General features: G+C 41.2%; 1 protein-coding gene across 1 annotated transcript in view; it reads right to left on the bottom strand.

The window, feature by feature from the left end:
* Galntl6 (polypeptide N-acetylgalactosaminyltransferase like 6) overlaps positions 1-23,022 on the bottom strand; it is a 1,222,499-nt gene that overhangs the window by 56,839 nt on the left and 1,142,638 nt on the right. The window contains exon 9 of the mRNA XM_055597863.1: positions 3,975-4,196. Within this exon, the coding sequence (XP_055453838.1) occupies positions 3,975-4,196 (222 nt within the window). The remainder of the gene's footprint in view (positions 1-3,974; positions 4,197-23,022) is intronic.

Here is a 23,022-nt window from a genome sequence, read left to right as displayed (position 1 = left end):
TGTGTTTTCTCTTTCTGCTTCCTATTTTTAATGTGCTAATCTTGGCACATCCACTGTTAATTTTGTGACTATTCAAACTCAAAATAAATCTTTATTTTTAAATTGGCATTTCTTTTAAACAAAAGTTCTTTTTTTTTTCTTTTTTTTTTTCTAAGACTGGATCTCATGTATCCCAAGCCCACCTCGAACTTCCTGTGTAATCGAAGACAACCTTGAACTTATGATCCTTCTGACATGACTCTCTGAGATCTAAGATATGCCAACAACATCCCATTTCTATGGTGCTGGGGACTGATCTCATGGCTTCACGCATGCTAAGCAAGCACTGTGTCAATTAGGTGACATTTCCAGGCCAAGAAATGGCTCAAGGATGCTAGGGGTTGTTCCTGTGCAGAAAAGCATGGGCTTTTATCTTTGCATCCCACATCAACAACACAATATAGAATCTGTTTGAAGGAGGCAAACATCATTTTGGTCTTTTAGCTAATGCATCTCCCCATGTTGAATTGCCTTCTCTAGAAGCTAATGCAGGGAAATTTGGAGAATGCTGGGTACTGTGAGAATGTCAGCAGAGAGAGGAGGCGAACAGGTTATAAGGAGTCAAGAGCAGCAGCCTGAAGAAGCTCAGAAGAGTGGGAACTATTTAGGATGCCTGACTTTATGAACATTTTATAGTTCAGGGTGACATTTGTCTTGAGGAAGGAATTTAAATAAGCAGTTGATGTGCTTTCGGATTGAGATGAATTTTTGAAAATAAAGATTTAAACATTTTTTGCATAGTTGCAAGATGACAAATGGATTTGGCAAGATTGGCACTTTGAGGGCAAAAAGCAGACACTTAAAAAGAATCTATAACATTGTTTGGAAATGATTCCTACTGTCTATTTTATATCTTTTATTCTCTCTTACACATGGTTTTTAGGATTCTGAAAACTTCTTTTTTTGAATTATAAAGGCATACTATATGTGACTTAAGCAAATTCATGAATTCTAAGAAGGAGAAGGGAAGAGGAGAAAATAGTAGGAAGTTTGTTTTCTTTAATTTCATATCTTGACACAAAAGAGACACTCCATATGTCAGTGATTTAAGAATGGTTTTCCACTTTAAACCTATTCTCATCCTGTTCAACACAGCATCCTGGAAAAGCTTGTTTGTTTGAATAGCACTAAGGGGTGACTGACTTATCCCATGGCTCAAACTTCTATTTAGTCCCTTTGGACCCAACCCCTCCTCTGATCCAACTGTTGCCATTGTGAAGAGAGGATGGGATCACTTCCAGGTGGTAATAGTCTCCAGGAGTTGTGACTTCTGTCTCTTCTGATTTGTAAGTGAGAGGCTCTTAGGAAGGGTCTGGAAATCACTGGAATTTCTCCTTTTTCGTAGGATGATAGAACAGAATCTTTTACAAAGAAATACCTGACAGTCCACCAGTATTAATGACTTGCAATTTGTTATTCCAAAGAGCTGGACTTTGTCGGGTCAATGAAGGGGTAGCCTGGAGACTCCCTCCCATGAATAAGAGGATGGAATGAGTGCCAAGTGTGTTCTGTGCAGGCGTAGACAGGTAGGCTCATGGATACAGCATGGAATGGTCTTCCATCCACTCATCTTTCACCCCTTCAACAAATAGTCATTAAGTTCCTACTCTGTGCTAGGCATCATTTCTTACTGCCAAAGAGTTGTTTGTAATACAGTAAACCAACGAAATCCCTGTTTCACGAGACTTGCTCCACCAGTGGTAGAGATAAATAAGAAATGTGACAAATAAATGGTGTAGTTTGATAAAGTGATGGATGCTAAAGAGTAACGTAGGAATGAAAGAAAGGGGATTTCTATGTGTCGTGTGTGTGTGTGCAGGCTACTACAAATTTGAATTAGGCTGACAGGGAAAGTTTCACTGAGCTGCCAGTCCTTTGGAGTTAGGTCCCAAAGAAGGTGATGGCAGGAGGCATAGGAGAACTCCAGGGGCAGGAAGAGTTTAAGCGGTGAAAGCTGCAGTGCAAAGGCAGTGAAGTGGGACTGTGCTTGGCGTGTTTGAAAAATGGCGAAGTCGGTGTGTCTAGAGAAGATTACAGTAGGGCTACTAAGAGGTGAAGTCAGAGGTTATGCAAGAGGGGCTGAGAAGTTTGGAGTTCTTGATTTAGGGCCAAAAGGGAGCACCAGGGACTGAGCTAGGAGATAGCCGAAAACTATTTATTGTCTGTAACATATTGTTCACAAGCAGAGTCCCAACAACCAGAACCATTGTTTTTGCCTAGTAACTGTTTACCCAGAAGCAGGATGGCATGGAGAAGCAGGTGGCAAGTGACCCAGGCTATAACTGAGTGAGACCATGAGTTTCCTACTTCTTGGCTCAGGACCCTCACAAGGGTCTTGTGTTTATGTTGTTGTTGGTTTGTACTTCCCTCCTGTGGCCCAGTGTCTGCACTCCTCTTTTCACTGTTTTACTAAACAGAGGCTGGCCTACTGCCTGACTTAGGAGCTAAGTCTCTTCCAACAATCACTTTAAAGTTTGTAGGATGTTACAAAGCCCTTTCAGATACTGGATTGGATCCTGGAAAGGAAAAGAGACTTTAGTAAAACAAACAAACAAAAACGAAACAAAAAACCAACTGGTTAAATCTAAATAAGCTATAGTGGGTGTCATTGCCATACTAAGAATCAATTAACTTGTTAATCTTCTAGTAAATTTGGTAAGTACTAAAGGCCATTAGTATAAGCAACTCGGTACAGGATGTACCTGAACTTTCTATATTACAATCACAATGTGTATGTAAATGGAATTATTCTAAAATAAGATGCTTATTGTAAAATAACTCCCAATCCAAACACAGAATGCACACCTGCACGGTAGACAGGTGGATCATGAGTTGGAGGTCATGCTCCAACAAGCTACACACAAGAGATTTTCTCTTAAAAAACAAACAAGAAAATCTCCCAAGATAACTCAAACAAAGATAAACAAAAATCATCTTTTCACTTGGATTAAGCAGCTGTTTTTCACAGCGGGGTGACCAGAAACACTAACTAGGTAATGAGATCTCAATCAAAGCACACAACCAAGGACAATGATTTAAAGGCTCCTGAACATGCCCGGCAGTTGGCCTTGGGATGGCGAGAACACACAGCCAGCCAGCATTTGACCTTGAGATCCTCTTCTAAAGGCAGGTTAAATTATTAAGTTACTAAGCTAAATCCATCCTGTTGGACTGTCTTGGTTTTTGCACACTCTTTTTTCTGTAGGGGAAAAGCTTATGGTAATAGTATTGAATGAACAGAGTGGTGGAATCATCCATTTTATTCCCAAAAATGGTTGTTTTAACTCTCAGACCCAAGGCTATTTCTATCTTTTCACTTGAGATCATGAATAAGATCAGGTCAGAGTGTTGAAAAGTAGGAAGGTTGGTATTCAGTTAAGAAGCAAATGAGGCTCCCATATGCCTTGCCTTTCTTCCTGATGATGCACAGCGGTACCCTGGTTAGAAAAGTAGCTTAGCCCTCCACTGCTTTGTCCTTACATACATGGATAGCATACGGCTGATGAAAAGTGAAGGACTTTCTTACATCTGATCACAAGTTTTATCATATCATACACTTGATCATGCTTACTTACAAGATGTTGTTTTGATTCTCTATGGGCTCCCGGGGCAATTCTGCCAATCTCAAGTTAAAACATTTTTGAGGCACATTTTAAAAATATCCATTTTGTAGCATCAACAGTGTTCACTAATTGTTAGATGGGATGTAGGCTCTGTGGATTGAATTCCACATCCTAAGAGGCGGTTAAGGCACTCATTTACGGCGGGGGGAGGAGGGGGAGGTTTAAGTTAACCTGCGGGGGTGAAGGAGAAAAGAGGGATGGTTTGGGCAGTCTCTCACTTCTCAAGCTATGGGGAGGGGGGAAGGGTTTGGTTGTCCCTCCCCACCTCAGAGGGTGAGGGTCAGGTTCTCTCTGGTAGGGCAGTCTCCTCACCTCCCCCCACGCGGCAGGCAGGGGCTCTACCGGAGGGTAGTACTTAGGCACGTCCCAGGCCACTGCAGCCATGAACCACTTGAAGTCCTTGCACTTGAGCCGTTTTCGCAACTCCTTCTGGGCAGAGATGTCCCCGGTGGAGAGGTGCCTGTACTCTGGCCGTCGCTGGTAAATGTACTCGGCGAATTCATCCATCCAGGTCTCGGCCACACGCTTCAGGTTCTGCCCAGCAGAGACAAAGGCAAAGATCAAGTTAGTTATTGGTTTCTACGCCCAGAGGATCATTTTGCTTGCACCAGAAGCTGAAAACCAGGTGTCTGCAGGCAGCTCTGGCTGGTGGGTTATCCACAGTGAGAGTTTTCAGAACAGCACGGAGAATTAGCTGTTGGCTTCCTGCACAATCTGCTTCGGGCAATGGGGTTCAGCTGACAATACAGTAATTAACTATCAGAGCTGGCAGAGATTCTTCTTACAATTATGGCAGTTTCCCTCCTGTTATTTAATGATAATATATACTCATTTTATTTCTACATACAAGCAAAGGAGTTGAAACTGAGGAGAATGCAACTCCCCTTAGGCTATCTAATTGCTTAAAGCATTTCGAGATACAGGCATACAAGGATACATATGGTGCTAATTGTCCTGCCTTCAGCTGGAGAGAGAGAGAGAGAGAGAGAGAGAGAGAGAGAGAGAGAATTTTCAGATACTGTGACATCGACTCCAACCAAAATGTAACAACTCACTGCTTTAGGAAGTAGAAGGAATTACCAGAGAGCCAATCTTCTCTACAGGTGCTTCTTGGGGTGAACTATTCAGGAGACGGATGGTAGAAAAACGAGCATGCTTCTTAGAGGTAGAAGAACCCAATTGTGCATTGAGTGTCAGAAGGCCAGGCTTATTGTTTGTTTGTTTTTGAGACAGGGTCTCAATTTAGTCTTGGCTATCCTTGAACTCACCGTGTAGAGCAGTCTGACCATGAAGAGATCCCCCTGCCTCTGCCTGGGATTAAAAATGTGTGCCACCATGCCTGGTCTGGAAAGCCATGCTTTTGTTGGCTTTGGGGTTGAGCAAGTTGGTGAGCCACACTGGGTTTCAGATCCTAAACACAAGCATGGTGATGGCAGTGTGTGGGGTGGTTGCAGGAGTAAGCGATATTGTAAATTACCTAGAAATAGTACACACCAGGTATTATGAAAAAAACAAAACAAACAAACAAACAAAAAACCAGCTGTCATTATGAGTACTAGAAAGTGTTCAGGATTGGAAATGGAAGTGTCTGGCTAATAGGCCAGCCAGTATAACCCCATAGTTCCCAAGGTCTTTGAGAAGGATGTGGAGTGGTGATGAGATGATGCTGAAATCCCTTCAAGTCATGTGGAATTAAGTGGTAGACAGAACAAATGCATTTACCTAGAAGGTGCTAGTTTGATGATAATATGCAATGTTGATAACTTTAAAACTTGGTATCCAAAATTGACGTTAAGGTGTAGTTCTGATGACCCCCCAAATTATAATAAAGAACACAGAAATACTCAATATTTACCTATTTTATGTCTTTATAATAAATGAAAATCGTGAAAAAATTTGCAAAAACAAAGGTAAAGAGGCAAAAGGGTAAATTACTTGATGGCAATGAAAAAGGAACTTTGTGAGGAGGTATATCTAAGGTAAGCAACAAGGAGAACTTTCAGGAGGGTGCTTAATTCTCATTCAGAAGGGCAAATAGGATAGACACCAGAAGCAGTAGAAGAGAGGGAAATGTCCTTTGAAAGATTCCACCCAGCAGGGGATCTAATCAGATGCTGACTCACAGCCAAACTTTGGACAGAGAGCAGGGAGTCTTATGGATGAGTGTGTGTGTGTATGGGGGGGGAGGATAGAAAGATACAGAGGGGATATGGGTTCCACAAGAAGACCAACAGAATCAACAAATGTGGGCCCAGGGTGGCCTGCTGAGACTTATGCACCAACCAAAGATCATGCATGGATCCAGACCCTCTGCACAGATGTAGCCGATAGGCAGTTCAGTCTCCATGTAGGTCCTCTAGTAAGGGAACCAAGGTTTGTCTCTGACTTGGACTCTGTTGCTTGCTCTTCAGTCACTTCCTCCTGTCTGGGAGACCTGGCCAGACCATATAGGAAAAGGATGCAGGCAGCCCTGATGAGACTTGACAGCCTGGGGTCTGTTGGTAGGGGAGGAGGACTCCTCTTTTTCAGTGGACTAGGGGGGAGATAGGGGACAAGAGGGAGCAAGTATGGGACTGGGAGGAGACAAGAGAGAAGGCTACAATTGGGATGTAAAGTGAATAAATAAAAAAAAATGTATCCATTCTATTATAATAGCTTGCAAAAAGGACTTGTCACAAAAACTCTATTTTGATTTAAATAAAAGAGCAGTTCTAATTGTATGCACCAAAATTAGAGATAAACAAAAACACCCTTCTCCCCAAAACTTTGTTATATTGTAGTATAGGAGCTGGGACTGATGGGAAGGTATAGATGCAGCAAGAAACTATTGCCTTAGTTAGCATCATGTGCACATTCTGATTATATGGATCACAGAACCCTTGCAATCTAAAACATTTGGTGCATCATAGGGAGGAACTTTAAAAATCTGTATTCCAACAAATTGGAAAATCTAAAAAAAATGAATTTTTTGATATATACCAAAGTTAAATCAAGATGAAATAAACAGTTTGAACAGATACCCTTAGTAAAACAAAGGCAGTCATTAAAAATTTCCCAACAACATAAAGTCCTCATGCAGCAATAAAACTTCATCCCCAAATCAATTCTGAATAATTAAAGAGTGCTGAAAGTATCAGAACCTGAGTTAAAACTGTATTACAGATTCATAATAATGAAAATAACATAGTATGGACATTAAAATCAGAGATGTTGACCAATGGAATTGAATTAAAGAAAAGACAGCATCTTCAATAAATTGTGCTGGTCAAACTGGAAGTCTGAATGTAGAAGAATGCAAATAAACCTATATTTATCACTCTTAACAAAACTCAATTCTGAATGGATGAAAAGCATCAATAGACTAGATACCCTGAATCTGATAGAAGAGAAAGTGAGGTAGGCTTGAACTCCGAAAAGATTTTCCAGCTAGGGAATGTAGTGGTTTGAATAGAAATGGCCCTCATAGACTAGTGTGCTTGAATGGTTGGTCTATAGGAAGTGGCAATATTAGGAAGTGTGGCCTTGTTGGAGGAAGTGTATCACTGTGCTGGTGGGCTTTGAGGTTTGTTATGCTCAAGCTATGCCTAATGCGGGACACAGTCTCCTGCTGCTGCTTACAGACCAAGTTGTAGAACTCTCAGCTCCTCTCCAGCACCATGTCTCCCTGGAAGCTGCCACGCTCACTATGATGCTAATGCTCTAAATCTCTGAAACTGTAAGCCAGCCTCAATTACATGTTTTCTTTTATAAGAGTTGCCGTGGGTGTTTCAAAGCAGACACTAAGACTCATAACAAAACCTTGGCAGAGTGCAGGGAATCATATGAAAGAAGGGGAGTTAGTATGATATGGAAAGGATAGGAGCTCTACAAGTACCAAATATATCCAGGCACAGGGTCTTTTCTGAGACTGACACTCAATCAAGGACCATCTATGGATATAACATAGAACTTCTGCTTGGATGTGGCCCGTGGTAGCTCAGTAACCAAGTAGTTTTCCAAAGTAAGGGGAACAAGGACTATTTCTAACAGGATTTCAAGGGCAGGCTCTTTGTCCTCCCCACCTCCCTCCAGGGGAGGAGCAGTCCTGTTAGGCCACAGAGGAGGACTTTGCAGCCAGCCTTGAAGATACCTGATAAAACAGGGTCAAATGAAAGGGGAGGAGGTCCTCCCCTATCAGTGGACTTGGAAAGGGGCAGGGAGGAGACCAGGGAGGGAGTTGGGGAGAGGGAGGGAATGAGGGAGTGGGATACAGCTGTGACACAGAGTTAACAAATTGTAACTAAAAAGAAAAATAAAATTAAAAAAAAATTAGTAGTTAAAAAAAAAAAAGAGTTGCCGTGGTTATGGTATCTCTTCACAGGGATGGAAACCTTAACAAAGACAGGGAGAAACCTTCTGAAGTATCAGTTATGGGACAGCCATTATTCCCAAGTCATTGAATTGACTGGCCAAATAAAACCACTCCAAGGCCATTATTTTAGAAATAACAACACACGGTGTTAATTTGTGGCTGTAATCGTAATTCAGTACTTAGACTCTGGAAAAACATTGGAAGTACAGCTGAAAAATGTCACAAGCCATTGCAAGAAGACTTTCCATGGTCTTTTTACAGATTGCAGCACAAATTCCGCTATACCAGGAAGTAGTTATACTCACACGCATTAGAGAACATTGGCATGTTTATACAGGAGTGCAAATATACACATTCAAATATGTGGCAGTAATGGGGAAGGTGCAAAGGCAGATTTCTCACTTAGGCATTCATAGCTATGTAAATTTGCAAAACCATGAAAGTGAGACATCCCAATAACATCTTTTGCCAGAAGAGCTCTTGCCAGAACTTTCCCATCTGTCTCTGAGATAGTATGAATGTTCATGATGGTGCTGAGCTATTAGCAAAGCATAGCTAATAAGAAAAAAGGAAAAAGAAACCTTCGAGATCAGGAATTGTAGACATGCAATAAGTCTACTTCTGAACTCTCAGAACATAGGCATGGTCTTACAGAGGTTCCTGTTTATTTTTGAGTCTCAAATAAAAGTGCTTTGCTGTCAAATTACACGTTTTGCCTGCTTCCAGATTTCTGTGGATTTCTTGGGAAGGCGCCCATTTATACAACCTTCAATTTCCCACTTGGGGATTTTTTTCTCCTGCTGATATCTTGCTAACTAACCTCTGTGGGCACTTGAGTGGGGTTCACAGACAATTTTTCTTATCTCCTTCTTTGGTTCACCTGGGTGTGAATGTTTATGAAAGTTTTCCTGCAACTTTTAGAGCATAGATGATCAAACAACATCTAGGGTGATGTAAAATATAGTACTATATTATAAGGGCAAGTATACAGCTTGCCCTTAACACTGCTCTTTAATTTTATTCTTTGGTATGAAATGCCCTGCTTACAGGAACTATTCTATTCGTCCCCTTTTAAAATGAAGCAACAACTTCTCATCTTTCTCATCAGCTCTCCCTCCTCAGCCTCAGTATTTCTCCTATTTTTCTGATATTTTTCCTTAAAACACTTTTCTTATTCCTCAAATGTTTCTTTCAAATAAACAGCAAATAACTCTAAATTGTATGTATAATTAACATTTACATTATTAATATTGTGTGGGACATGCTTATACCAAAAGGTATTCTTTGCTTATCTGAAAATCAAATGCCGCTGAGCATCCTATATTTTAATTTGCTAAGTCTGGCAGCTCTATGTGGTGATATATATAATCTGATTATAGTACGTACTTACTCCATGTGTAATTCATCAACTGTATGTGCAGAATCTCATAATCTTGATGCTATTGCCAAATCCACAGAGAATGTTTTGCTTCTGCGGACATTATTTCAGAGTCATTGGAAACAGCTCTCTGGTGAGGAGCCTGGTGTAACACACAGTGGATATAATAAGATATACAATCCCCTGCTTTGCAGGTTTTAACAGGGGAACTCCTGCTGGTTTTCTATCTATGATGCTTGCAGGGGAGCAAGTGCAGAGCTTAAGGAAACAAGAGGCATAATTGGTAGCTAAAGGCAAAGACTTGGCCCTGCTAGAATGGCCTGAAAATAGTAGATGAAGCCTCCTGTCTTTGCCAAGATCTGTTTGGTCAAGTAGATTGGGGAGAAAGCTCAGGCCTACTCATTTTGAACCCAAGAGGCAGCATAGAAGTTATTTGAGATAGTTATTGGAAGTTATTGGAGACAGTTACTAGGAAAGAGACAAGAGAGGCAGGCACACAGAGAGAGAGAGAGAGAGAGAGAGAAAGAGAGAGAGAGAAAGAAAGAAAGAGAGAGAGAGTAAAATAAAAGCTGCAGTTTCCTGGTCTTGAATAAGAAAAGAAATCAAAGCTATTATCGCCTGCGCCTTTCCTGCACTAGCAGATTTGCTGTTTTTCTGCTACCCTTCTGTAATTTCTTGTGTGCCTCAACATGCTCTCTTATTCAGCCCAGCCTGATATTAACATCTGAGTTGCCCTCATATTTATTAACACATATAACACATTCAGCTCTACTTAGAGGTGCTTAGAATTTAAATGTTGTTTTCTTTGAGCTATCCAACACTAAGTCTTTTCTTGAATCTAATGCATATCAGATCTTTGAATTGATATTTTACCCAAAACATTAAATCATATTTCTTTCTTTGTATACCATTATTATTTATTAGAACAAACAGATGGACATCAGAAGAGGGAGAAAACAGGGAACAGGGCAGAAGCCTATCACAGAAGTCTACCTCTGAAAGACTCTACCCAGCAGGGTATTAAAGCAGATGCTGAGACTCGTAGCTAAACTTTGGGCAGAGTGCAGGGAGTCTTATGAAAGGGGGGGGGAGATAGAAAGACCTGTTCAATTATTCTACAAATAAAACTCTTGCTCACTTTATCAGTGTATTATGTGGGAGTTAGTGGCCACAGCTGTCCCATGCATTTGTTTATTTGGACACATCTGACCTTAGCAAAGCGCCTCTATTTCTTTGTGCATGTTGCAATTATTACATGGGTGCTACTGTGACCCCAATCCACAAGCCGCACTTGTGTCAATATTAAGCTATTTTATTACAGTGGGTTGCGTCATAGATTTCTTCTTCATATACATGGATATGAGAAACTGTTTCTGAATGAGACTGTTTTTTTTTTTCTTCTGCAGATAAAGCTATTTTTTTTCAGTCATTCCTACAGCAAGGATCCTACTGCTTCCCTATGCACTCAAGAATCCTGCTTTGATTTGAACGCATTTCTTTGTCTTCTTTTTGACGCATAAGAGGGTTTTAGTGGCTCAGGAGTCCCACCCAAATCCCTCTTATCATTGATAATATGATAATGTCATCAGACGTACAGCTCATAAAAAAGAATCTCAGTAAGTCAGACAGCTCACAACAATTATTCTCTCTGCTTTACTTTTCTCTAATCTGAAAACTTCTTTGATGTCAGTGGGAAGCTGTCAGCATAGGGAGAGGAAGTTAATCCAGTCTCATGAGAGGCTTCTCTGACAGGCAATTTCTCCTCCCTTCACCCAGGCACAGGGAGCTGTTTGCAGCTGCTTACCTGCTTTGGTTGTCTTGAATAAAGGCTAGCCTTCACTTTGACTCTGTGTCTCTATTATATTTTTGTCTGAATATTTTAGATATGTATGACTGTGCTTATGAAAGTTTTAGTGCAGCTTTTAGACACAGAACAGTAAAAAAAACAAAAAAACAAACAAAAAACACAACTCCATGAATGACTTAATTATATCTTATTACAAAATTCTAGTAGTTGAATTTTACAAACGAATTTACTGAAGAATAATTTCATGCCAAGAAACCACTCGTTTAAAATGTACAACTTGGAACATGATTAAATACAGATTTATTAGGGAAACTATCACGAATAAGGGAGTGAACACACCCAACATATTCAGATGAAGTTCTCCCTTGCTTGTTTGGCAATTTACCTCAGCAATGAGGGACAGTTAAGATGGAGCTCCATGTTGGTTAATCAGTTATACCTTCAGAGAAAATTGTATAAAGCAGGAGGCAGTGTTCAGAATCATAGTGGAGATGTGATTGGTGTGATGGCACAGGGTGCCGGAGATTCAGATTTGAAACACACTGGAGGACACAGGGAAACCTTGACTCAAATTCCTCCCTCCCCACGAGTCACTTCAGCCAGTTCTTCCAAAAGTAACTAAAGCCAAGTATTACCTAGAAAAGCATTTGTTTTGTTTCATTTTTACAGATAAGGTTTCTTCATGTAGCATTTGCTCTCCTGGACTCACTTTGTAGGACAGGCTAGTATCAAACTCACAGAGATACGACTGCCCCTGCCTCCCAGAGTTCTAGGATTAAAGGTGTGCACCACAGTGTCTGCCTTAGAAAGATGTTAACAGACACAAACTAAATGTCCCTGAAATCGGCTCCTTTGTGTATTCTCTTCATGGAAATTTCTCTCAGGCATTGGAATGCTTTAGAAACGGTCACACCAATCCTCAATAACCTACAGCCATCAAGATCTAGGAATGGACCAGGAAGTGAAGAGTTGCAATAGAATAATATGGGCTCTAGAGACATATTCACCATGTCCAGGAAAGGCTGGAGAGATGTCTTATAGGCTACTGCATTTGCCATGCAAACATGAGGACCAAGTCTGAATCCCTAGAACCCATGGAAGTGCTGGGTGGGCTTAGGGGCTCCTGAAGTTCCAGCCAGGGGAGCTGGAAATAGGGCGGCAAGTTGGTTAGGGAGTTTCATCCTACTGGTGAGTTCTGGGACTGAGGGCCAGGCTCTGCCTCAAGAAATGCTGTGGAAGGACTGTGGAGGAAGGTTGCCAACATTAGCCTTAGGCCTCCACCTGCATGCGTGCGCCTTCCTCCTATGTGCACCTACCCATGCAACACAGGCACATGTAAGTGCATCTCTCTCTCTCATACACACACTTGAAAATGAAAAAAAAAAAAAAAAAAAAAAAAACCTTCTCCTAGAAATACCGCACTGAGCATGAGAACAAGCTGAAAACTGGGGCCAGAGAAGACCCGTCCCCTGGGAAAAGACAACCTATCTTGCAGTCTTGAAAACTTGTCTCACAGCCAAATCTACACACAACATTTTCTGGCTTTTTTCTCTGATTTTTTTCCTATAAATTACTGTACTCCTATAGGACATGAAAAGCTGGAAATTTTCTGTCCAAATTCTGGCTAAATCTGTAAATAAAGCCTTCTCCTCACCAATTCTTTAGTCTCCTTTTCATGTGGTTGCTGTTGTTGCTAAAACAGGAAGCAATGGGGCTAAGATTTCCACACAGTTGCTACCATGCTCTCAGTCTTTTAAATCCTGACCATTGTGACATCAAGTCTCTCACTGTGTTTCTTTAGTCACTAACAGCATTATTCACCTTTCAGTAACCTCATTTTGTCTTTGTTGTCATTGCCAAAGTATCTATTTGATTCTTTTGATCATTTAAAAATATCTATATAGCTGGAAGGTAGTGGTACGTGCTTTTTAATGTCAGCACTTGGGAGGCAGAGGCAGGTGGATCTCTGCGAGTTCAAGGACAGCCTGGTCTACAGAGAGAGAGTTCTAGGACAGTCAGGGCTACACAGAGAAACCTTTTCTCTAAAAAGAAAAGAGAAGAAAACAACAAAACCAAATCCATGTAGTCATTCATGTGTAGGAGACTGAACGCTCATGCATGCTCGGTATGTGTAGCAGCACAGCGTGCGCCCAGCACACTTTTCCCCTTAAAATATTGGAGTTAAAATATTGACAGAACTTTACATATTTTGCATTCCAGTTTCTTGTCAGACAAAAATTGCAGACATTTCCCAGCATACCTTATTCTGTATTTTTATTTTCACTATCTTCTGAGAGGTCTCAATTCATAATTTTCCGAGGGATAGTTTCTGTGGTACTATGTCTAAGAAATGTTTGCTTACATACACATTTTTCTTCTCTGTTTTCTTTTCCTCACTCTCTCTCTCTTTCTTTTTTTTTCTTTTTTTCCTCCAGAGACAAGTTTTCTCTGTGTAGCCATGGCTGTTCTGGACTCACTTTGCAGACCAGGCTGGCTTCAAACTCACAGTCATCCACATGTCTCTGCCTCCCTGAATGCTGGGATTAAAGATGAATGTCACCACACCTTATTCTGTTTTCTTTTTCTAAAAATATAATTTTGTCTTTTACACAGATTTGTGGTTCTTTTTGAGTTAATTTTTGCATATGGTATAAGATACAGATTTAACTTTATCTTTTAAAGATATGCATGCACAATTTTTCTAATATTATTTGTTGAAAAAAAATGTAACTTCTCCACAGTTTTACCGAGGTATCTTGATGAAAAGCAATTGGCCATATGTAAGAACTAATTTTGGGACTCTATTGTCATCTTTTGTCAGAAACGAATGTTACACGGATTAGTCAGGATTTTGTTATTATTGTTGAATTGTAGTGATTATTTATATTTTTATATCTTTATTTTATCTTTACCCTATCTATGATTCACAAAATCAAAAATTTTGATTGTATTTTACTTTTTTATTTAGTGTGTGTATGTGTTTCTGTCTGTATGTGCTTGGGTGAGTGCGTGACAGCTGCAGGAGTTGGATCACTTTATTCACCATGGGAGGCCAAGGAACTGAACTTTTGGTTATCAGGCTTCGAGGCAAGCGTCTTAGATGCTGAGCCATCCTCCTTGACGATTAAAAAGGTTTTCTTGCCATTTTCGCCAGTTACTTAACTACCTTATTACTCTGTCTATGTGGGTATCTGTGTTCCATACATATACAAACATACATATATTATATTCAATAATATATATATAATTGAAATAGAATTACTTTATTGTCCTCTTTTTTCCCTCCCTACTCCTCCAGAGCACCCTTTCTTTAATCTCTCCTATGTCTCCCTCACTCTCAAGTTGATAGCCTCTTTTTCTTTGACCATTGATGTCCAAGTATGCATGTGCGCGTGCGCGTGCACACACACACACACAGTAACCTTTGATGTAAAAATCTCTCAGTTTTTAATCTTCCAAGTGTCACCTGAGTTCATGTTGTCCTTTAAGAAGTCTTACTCTGGAGATGAAAGACTATTTATTAAGCAGAAATAGCTAGGTTATTTGTCTTGGGATGCAGAAAAAAAATACCCTACCACTAAGTGACTTAAACAATATTAAACAATGTGGGTCAGGAACTTTGGAGTGGGTTGATTGGGAGATTTATTTTGATGTAAGCATAATGTTATTGTGCACTGTGTAAGGATTCAAATACTGACTTCTGTGTCCCTATATCTGGTTGCAATCCTTGCTCTGAGCATCTCCTGTCTAGTGTTGTGTAAACACTGCTCCCCAATTGTTTCTTGATGTGTCAATAAAGAAACTTAACAGCTAATGACTGAGCAGGGGAGAGAAGAGGGCTTGACTGTGCCAGCCAAGGGAGGCAGGGGAAGAGAGAGAGAGAGAGAAGAAGTGGGGATTCAGGATGAGAAGAGGCCCAGGAGACATCATAAGAAAAGCAGCTGGAGCAGAAAAAGCCATAAAATGTAAGTATCTAGGGGATTTTGGCTGGGAGGTAGCTAGATTAGCTTAGAAGGCTAAAATGGATTAATATTACTCAATTGTTGTCCTATATAGCTTGTTAAAGAAATCTAATATTCCAATTCTTAATTATTTGGGTGCTAGCTGGGTTAAAAGAAAAACTGCAATACAATTTAAAAAAAACCACTAGCACTTGAAAGTTCTTCCAAGGTGCTTTACTTTCATGTCAGCTGTGCTGATGGCTCTTATGTGTAGGATGACTCAATTTATTCTATACAGATATTTCTACAGAGATGCTTTGAGTACGCTTGTGACTTGTTAACCGCTTTGCTCAAAAACAACAACTGCGCTAAAAACCCAACACCAGAAACAAAAACTAAACAAGAGATTAAGCAAGAGGTTGCAATGCTAATTTTCAAAGTTTGTAGCTGAACATTTTTTGGGTGACTAAGATTAATGATAGATAATTTTGGAAATACTGTGAAACTGTTGAGAATTAGAAGCAGTTGGGACTGTTCAAGAGCCAGCATAGAAATAATTCTTCTAAATCTGAGTATACATGATTCAGGGTGAGGCATCTTGCCTGACATGCATGCATGCGTTCATGCGTGTGTATATGTGTGTGTATGTGTAGGCCTGTGCACACATGTGGTACATGTGTACGAGAGAAAGAGAGAAGAGAGCAAGAGAAAGAGAGGAGAGACATCAGTTGGTTTCCCATACCTTCAAAACAGGTAGGAAAAAAACCCTGCTGTTTCTCATTGTCCATTTCAGTTTTCTTAGATCAAATAAGGTGTCTGTCCAATGTGCAGGCTACCTGTGAAATTTTGTTTCCGTAAATACTTTTTAGAATTAACCCATCAAAAATCATCCAGATTCTACAAAAATACTAGCTGGTGTTTGACCATTTCTCAGTTTACAGATGACCAAGAGTAAACTATCTGCCTTACCCTGCCCTTTCCCCAGCACTGAAAAGGAGACACACTTAAGATGAAGATGGAGTTCCTGCCAGGAATTAATAAACCACTGGAAACAAGGTGCTGGAGACAGAAATAAAAAAGAGAAGCCTCAAGCTTGGAGGTACTGTGCATCCCCACACCTCAGGGGAAAAGGCTAATTCCGTGAAACGAGTGCCTCCCCTCCAGGTGTGTGTGCGGCTTTATGAAGGCCAGGGGTGTTAGAAGCCAGATTTGTAAAGCGGCCAATTCTAGTTGTGAGCGTTGCTTATCTGTTTATTGAGACTATGCTGTACCAAAACACTTTATTTGCTTAAATTTCAGTGGCTTAATTTTGTAGCAGTAGGGACCTATTCTGTTTGAGCACACTTTCTTCTTTCCAGATCTCCAGTGGAGTCCGGATTGAAGGAAAACGTTCACTTCTAATGGGGATAATGGTTAAGAACACAATTATAATTCCCTCTAGCCTACCGGACAGCTCACCATGTAGTTTGCTATTTAAGTCCTTTAAAGAAAGCAAGCTAGCTAAATGCTAAATAACAATAGAGAGAGCCAAAATGCTCTAGTTGGAGAAAGAGTAACTGACACAGATTGGAAGACAACTAGAGATGGAGCATAAGCATGCTTTTAATCTTATTAGGAAGGACAAAGCAAAAGTAATCTTTGTCTATATTAGCCAGGGATCACATAAGCATATACAGCTGCAATTTAAATACTATCTTTATTCAACAAAATATCCCAGTAGGTATGAACAAGGCGAAAGTAAAATGTTGTCAATCAGTATTAGCAACCAAATGCTGAACATCGTCCTTATAACTTGAAAACTGTTTGGCTCAATTACCTGTTTTTGCTTTACATACCAGGAAGCATTTTCTAGTTGACACACAGGCTGTAGCTGAACTTAAACTTGGGAAAGCACCAGGAACTATTCAACAGAATTAAAATGAGCAAAGTGGCTTAATGTTAGAAAGAACGTAGCATTCGTAGGAAAAATATGAGGCTCAAATAAAGAGGAAGAAACTAAACTGAAGGGTAGTTTTGAGAGGTTGTAGGAAACTGTGAAATTTTAAAATAATGTATTTACTTCATATTTTTTTTTTTTAATGAACTGAAGTGGCAGGGGACTGTTTATGTCAATTATTTACTATTTCACCTTTGCTTTTTAGGGTTTATGTATGTATGAAAATTATATGCTTCACTTCCACATTGCTTTCAAATCTGTAGAGAACTATGAGTGAACAAGGATGGCACCAATGGACATTCCAAACTGGATGGGGAAAAGTCATGAGGCCTCAACCATACACAAAATCTACAGGCAACTGAGGAAAGCTGGGAGTGGGAGGGGTGACATTCCCCAGGAAATAGCTCATCAGTTAGTTATCCAGTGCCAAACTATCAGCCCTGAGACTATGCATAGGAGAAATATTATACAGACTGGACAAAATTACATCATATATATGTATGTGTGTGTATGTACAAATACACATATGCAATAACAATTAGTAAAATATGGCCAACGATTTAAAGTATCAGGGGGGATATTTTGGAGGGTCTGGAGGGAAGAGAAGAAAGGTAGAAATGCTATAACTATAATCTCAAAGAAATGTAGAGGATTATGTGTTATTCTATTGTCATTGGGTATTCAAACAAACAGAACAGACACATATGACATCCCAGGGTTGGGAATTGAGAGCAGCTGAAGGTCAAACAGTGAAAAAGTAACTTGTGTTTCATGTTTTCCTGATTTCTGTCTCCATGTGTCAGCACTGTTTTGCTCTTCCTTTCGTGTTACCCAAGCATCAAATATTCAGGGTGCAAGAAGAGGGCAGAACTGTGGGCGAGAGTGAGAGTTCCACCACGGCTGCTTAATGCAACCTGTCTCCACCTTAAGGAATGGTACAAATTAGACCCCATTACTTTTCAAAGAACTGCTATGAACTCATTGGAAAAGTGCACTTCTATTGGTTTAGGATATGCAATGTGCCATATACATTTCTGCCTGGAACATAGTATGCACCTGGTAAATATTTATTGGTAGAATTTTTGAGCCTTTTGAGGTAACATTTATCTTCATAGCACACAATGGGATAATCATAGCTTAATGATTTATTGGATCATGATTGGCTCATAGATTTATAATTCGTTTTAAAGGAAAATATCACGGAGAATAATTGAAGCATCATTTATTGAAAATGCCTGAGGTTCTTATATAAAAAAATCCATCTAAATAGAAAGTATTATTTTAATGGAGAGTATTCTGTTTTTATATTGTGACCAAAAGGAAAGAGCAGCAAGCCCAAGACTGCAGTGTGTGAATCATATTTAGTCCTAACCACCAGTATTGGACAGGCTTATTGCTCTTTCTGTTATATTGGAAGGATGAATTAGGGATGGTTATTATCTTCAGAGGGATTGCTGCTGTACAGCAGAGTTCACCGTTTATGGAGGCCGTATCTTGGGGGAAGAACCTATCATTTCGTGCTTTCTGGGAGAAAGCCTGCAATCGACCACCATGCCCCTGAACTAGTTCGGATAAAGCGCCCGGACCCTGCAGCCTTGAGAGCAGTAGAAAGAAGCATGGGCGCACGGCCCTCTACGGCCATCTACGGCTGTCACACCACGGCTCTTACTTGCCTAGCAGCTTTATGAGAACAAACTGATTCACAGCCATTAAGGGAGAAAGGTCAATTTGTGGAAGCTGAGATTTCTCATTTGTCATCCTACTATACAGTCTTGTTGGCAATTTTATTTCCAGATATCAAACCAGTCATTTTGGGCTTGTTAATGCTTTTTATCAACTGATACAGTGTGGAGACACAAACAAACATCTACAGGTGTGAGATATTATGTGTTTCCCTTTCACCTAGTTCAGACTGCAATCATTGATACTACAGTCAACAAAGAAGTGTCTAGACTTGGGGGGGGGTCTGCCTGCCACCCTAAAGGACTCCACCCCTTCCTCCTCCTCTGATTGACTCTCCCTACCTCCAGCAATTTTAAAAGCCTTTAAGAATTTGAAGGGTATTTTTAGAGATCCCCTCTAAAGCCAGCAGACTTATGCATCACCAGGATATCTTGGGAGAAAGGCATCTTTGGAAGTGATTAAGAAGACATTTCATAGCTGAGATAATCAAGCAGTGTTCTCTTTCAGACCTTACATTTATCCTCCACACTCATGGGGTATAACAACTGTAGGGTATTTTCAAGGATCTTGCTATTCAGGTAAAGAATCTTCATTGCAGTAAAATGTGTTTATAATGTATATATATATATATATGTGTGTGTGTGTGTGTGTGTGTGTGTGTGTGTGTTTATGGGACCACTAAATCCACTAAGGAGGCTGTGGATGGTGCTACAAGCCTATAAAACGAACACTCCATCAGGTAGAGGCTAGAGGGTCAGGAGTTCACCATCATCCTTGACAAAGAAAGCCTCCCACAAAGCACCTTTCCCCCAAATCCCATAATCTAGCAAGCATATGCCATTAATATGTATATATGCATATGATATATATATATATATATATATATATATATATATACATATACATATACATATGACAGTGTTAGATACTATACATGTCATATATTGTCTTGTGTTAAATCATAGCTTCAGTGATAACATACATTGTCGGGAGCCACTCCCGCCATTACAAGATGGCGCCGGCTTCCTGCTTCCTGGTTCTTCTTGCCAGCATTTTCGCGCTTCTTGTCAGCATTGCTTCGCGATTTGCGCATGCGCCGCCTTATGCTAATGTAGGATTGTGTGATCCTCCAATGGGAGATCACATGTTAATTGGGTATTGTGTGGAGCACCAATTACAGATGAACACGCCTCTCTGCTGGCTATTTAAGCAGAGCACAACCCGGGGTCTGGGTCCTTCACCATCTGCAAGAAAGAGCTGTGCAATAAACTTGCCGCTGAAGAAATCCTCGGTTGTTGCGTCGTCCTTATCGGCAAAGGCCGGTCGCGACAAGTGGTGCCGAAACCCGGGAGCCGCCGAACCCCGGAGTGGAGGATCGCTTCGAAGGACCCCGACTGCTCGTCGAGTAAGGATTCAAAGTCAGTGGCATGAGAACCGCGGTACTTTTCTGCAAGGTATGACTGATTGGATGTGGGGTGGATTGTTTATTGCTTGCTGTTTCATTTTCATTTTGTTTTGCTGTCTGTGCCTTAATTGCGGGAAACGAGATAAAGTGTGTGTTTCTCCACCTTGTGATACAAACGGACTGTAAGCCTCAGGTAGATAACTGAGCCGTCCTTCCCACTCCTGTAGATAATGGAAGCATGGTAAATCATCCAGTAAAGCCGTTTTTAGAAGCGGTGCACGTATTACTTAAGGAGAAGGATTTGAAAATTTCGAGGTATGTGCTCCGTAATTTTATTAAGGAAGTGGATCGGGTGGCTCCTTGTTTTCAAATATCGGGCGACCTGACTACGGGTTGTTGGGACAAGTCAGGCCATGACTTAGAAGAAGAGAAAGAGAAGGGAACATTGAGGCCAGGGACTTTTCCTATCTACAAGTTGATTAAATCATGTTTGAAAGATGAGAAATGCAATGACAAAGTGAAAGAAGGGCAGAGGGTGTTGGCAGATCATCAAGACAGTCTATCCGAAGCAGAAAAGGGAATTAAGACCGGTAAATCCCCTAAGGATGGGACCAAAGAAGATAAGGCTAAAGCGCCGAAGGCGCAAAAGTTAGTTAAGAAGTCAAAGAAACCAAAACAGACTGGTAGCAAGGAAAAGAAGAGTGGTGCCCCGCTGTATCCCAGTTTAGCGGAGTTTCAGAATTTGAAAGTCGCCTCGTCATCGAGCGAGCCGGAGTCTACAGAGAGCGAAAACAGCTCTTCTGAGAATCAACAAACTGATGAGGAGTCAGGGCTCGACCCTGACGAGCAGGCAGAGTTGGATGAGGAAGCAGCTAAATATGAGGAAGGGCGTTACCGCCCGGATCCGCCACCATATGTGGCCTATGCTGGCACTTCCGGGTTCTCCATGCGGAAGTCAGCCACTGAAAAACCCAAATCTGCAGAGACAAAATTTTCCCTGATATCAGAAAAAGAGAGGAAGCGGATTAAAACCGCGTTCCCAATCTGGGAGGACGCTCAGAATAATAGACATCATTCTCCTTTAGATCTTAAACAGTTGAAGGCATTAGCGGAAGCAGTCCAGACATATGGCGTCAGTGCCTCCTTTACAGTGGCGCTGATAGAAAGACTGGCTGACAATGCCATGACTCCAGACGATTGGTACAATACTGTAAGAGCCTGTCTGACTATGGGGCAATATTTAGACTGGAAGTCCATCTTTCACGAGCTGTGCTCAGCTCAAGCTAATCAGAATATAGCCAATCAGAGGCCTCAATGGAATTATGATATGCTTACTGGACAAGGCCAGTGGGTAGTTAATCAGACCTTATACCCACCTGAAGTATATGAACAAATACCGGTAACAAATCAAGGCTTGGTAGCAGCTGTGCTCTCTGCTCTTATTACTCCTTACACTAGCCATCAAGTACAGGTGCTATGCTCCACTCTAGATGTATGGGCTGTGTTACGATGCACCTACTCCGGCAACATTGATAATCATTAAAGGACCGGATCCTATTTTAATAAGATCCAGGGGAGCTGTGTGTATTTTCCCACAGGACCAAGAAAATCCAATTTGGGTTCCGGCGCAATTGACCCAGGTGGTGAAGCAAGATGAGCCTGACCCTAACTTTGATCCTGATCCTGATGTTGAACGGACTGCTGACGAGCTTGGAGGTGGAGACCCAGGAGATTCCACTAATGACTCTCTGGGACTACCTTATTTGCCAATGTCTATCTTCTGCCTTTTCCTATTTTAAGGAGTGGGTTGGCGTGGGAATATTTGGAGTGTTGCTACTGGCTGGACTGTTCCTCTGTTTTTGGCTGCTCTGCCGATTTAAGAGACAACAACATCTTAAAAATGTGGCCATGGTGCGGGCAATGCTGGCTGTGGAACAGGGGACATCCCCCCAAGTTTGGCTTAACATGCTCAGTCGTTGAGACTCTGTCAGAACTTTTAGCACCCCTGAAGGGCACAGGTTCCCATTGCACCAGGATGCTGTTCTAGACAGACCTCTGCACTCCCCAGGGCTCGGGTTCCCATTGCACGGGGCTAAGGGTTCAGAGGGTCTCTTACACCGTGTAACCTCCTTGATCGCTGGTGCTGTTGAGTCAGCAGGCTGATCGGAAAACTCATGGTGTAATATTTTCCTCTGGCTGATTTTATAAAATTAATAAGGGGGAGATGTTGGGAGCCACTCCCGCCATTACAAGATGGCGCCGGCTTCCTGCTTCCTGGTTCTTCTTGCCAGCATTTTCGCGCTTCTTGTCAGCATTGCTTCGCGATTTGCGCATGCGCCGCCTTATGCTAATGTAGGATTGTGTGATCCTCCAATGGGAGATCACATGTTAATTGGGTATTGTGTGGAGCACCAATTACAGATGAACACGCCTCTCTGCTGGCTATTTAAGCAGAGCACAACCCGGGGTCTGGGTCCTTCACCATCTGCAAGAAAGAGCTGTACAATAAACTTGCCGCTGAAGAAATCCTCGGTTGTTGCGTCGTCCTTATCGGCAAAGGCCGGTCGCGACAATACATGAATAAAGTTTTCACATATTCAGAATATGTTCAGATCTTATTCCACGGTGAGCTTCATGATTCATCATTTCACCCTTCTCTCAGTTTAGTGGTCAGTTCTCTGGTTACTTTTACAGATGAACTGTTTTTAACTCTACCTAACTGCTATAGTAAGAGAAGTTAAGATTAGTCTTTGAGCCTTGCTCGGTGGCACGGTCCTTTAATCCCAGCACCCAGGGAGGCAAAAACAGGCAGATCTCTGTGATTTCGAGGCTGGCCTGGTCTACAAAGTGAGTGCAGGA

The sequence above is a fragment of the Psammomys obesus genome, unplaced genomic scaffold, assembly GCF_907164565.1.
Source record: "Psammomys obesus unplaced genomic scaffold, mPsaObe1.curated_primary_1811, whole genome shotgun sequence".
Lineage (NCBI taxonomy): Eukaryota > Metazoa > Chordata > Mammalia > Rodentia > Muridae > Psammomys > Psammomys obesus.
Note: the sequence above shows the minus strand (reverse complement) of the source record. Positions and strands in the feature narration are given on the sequence as shown.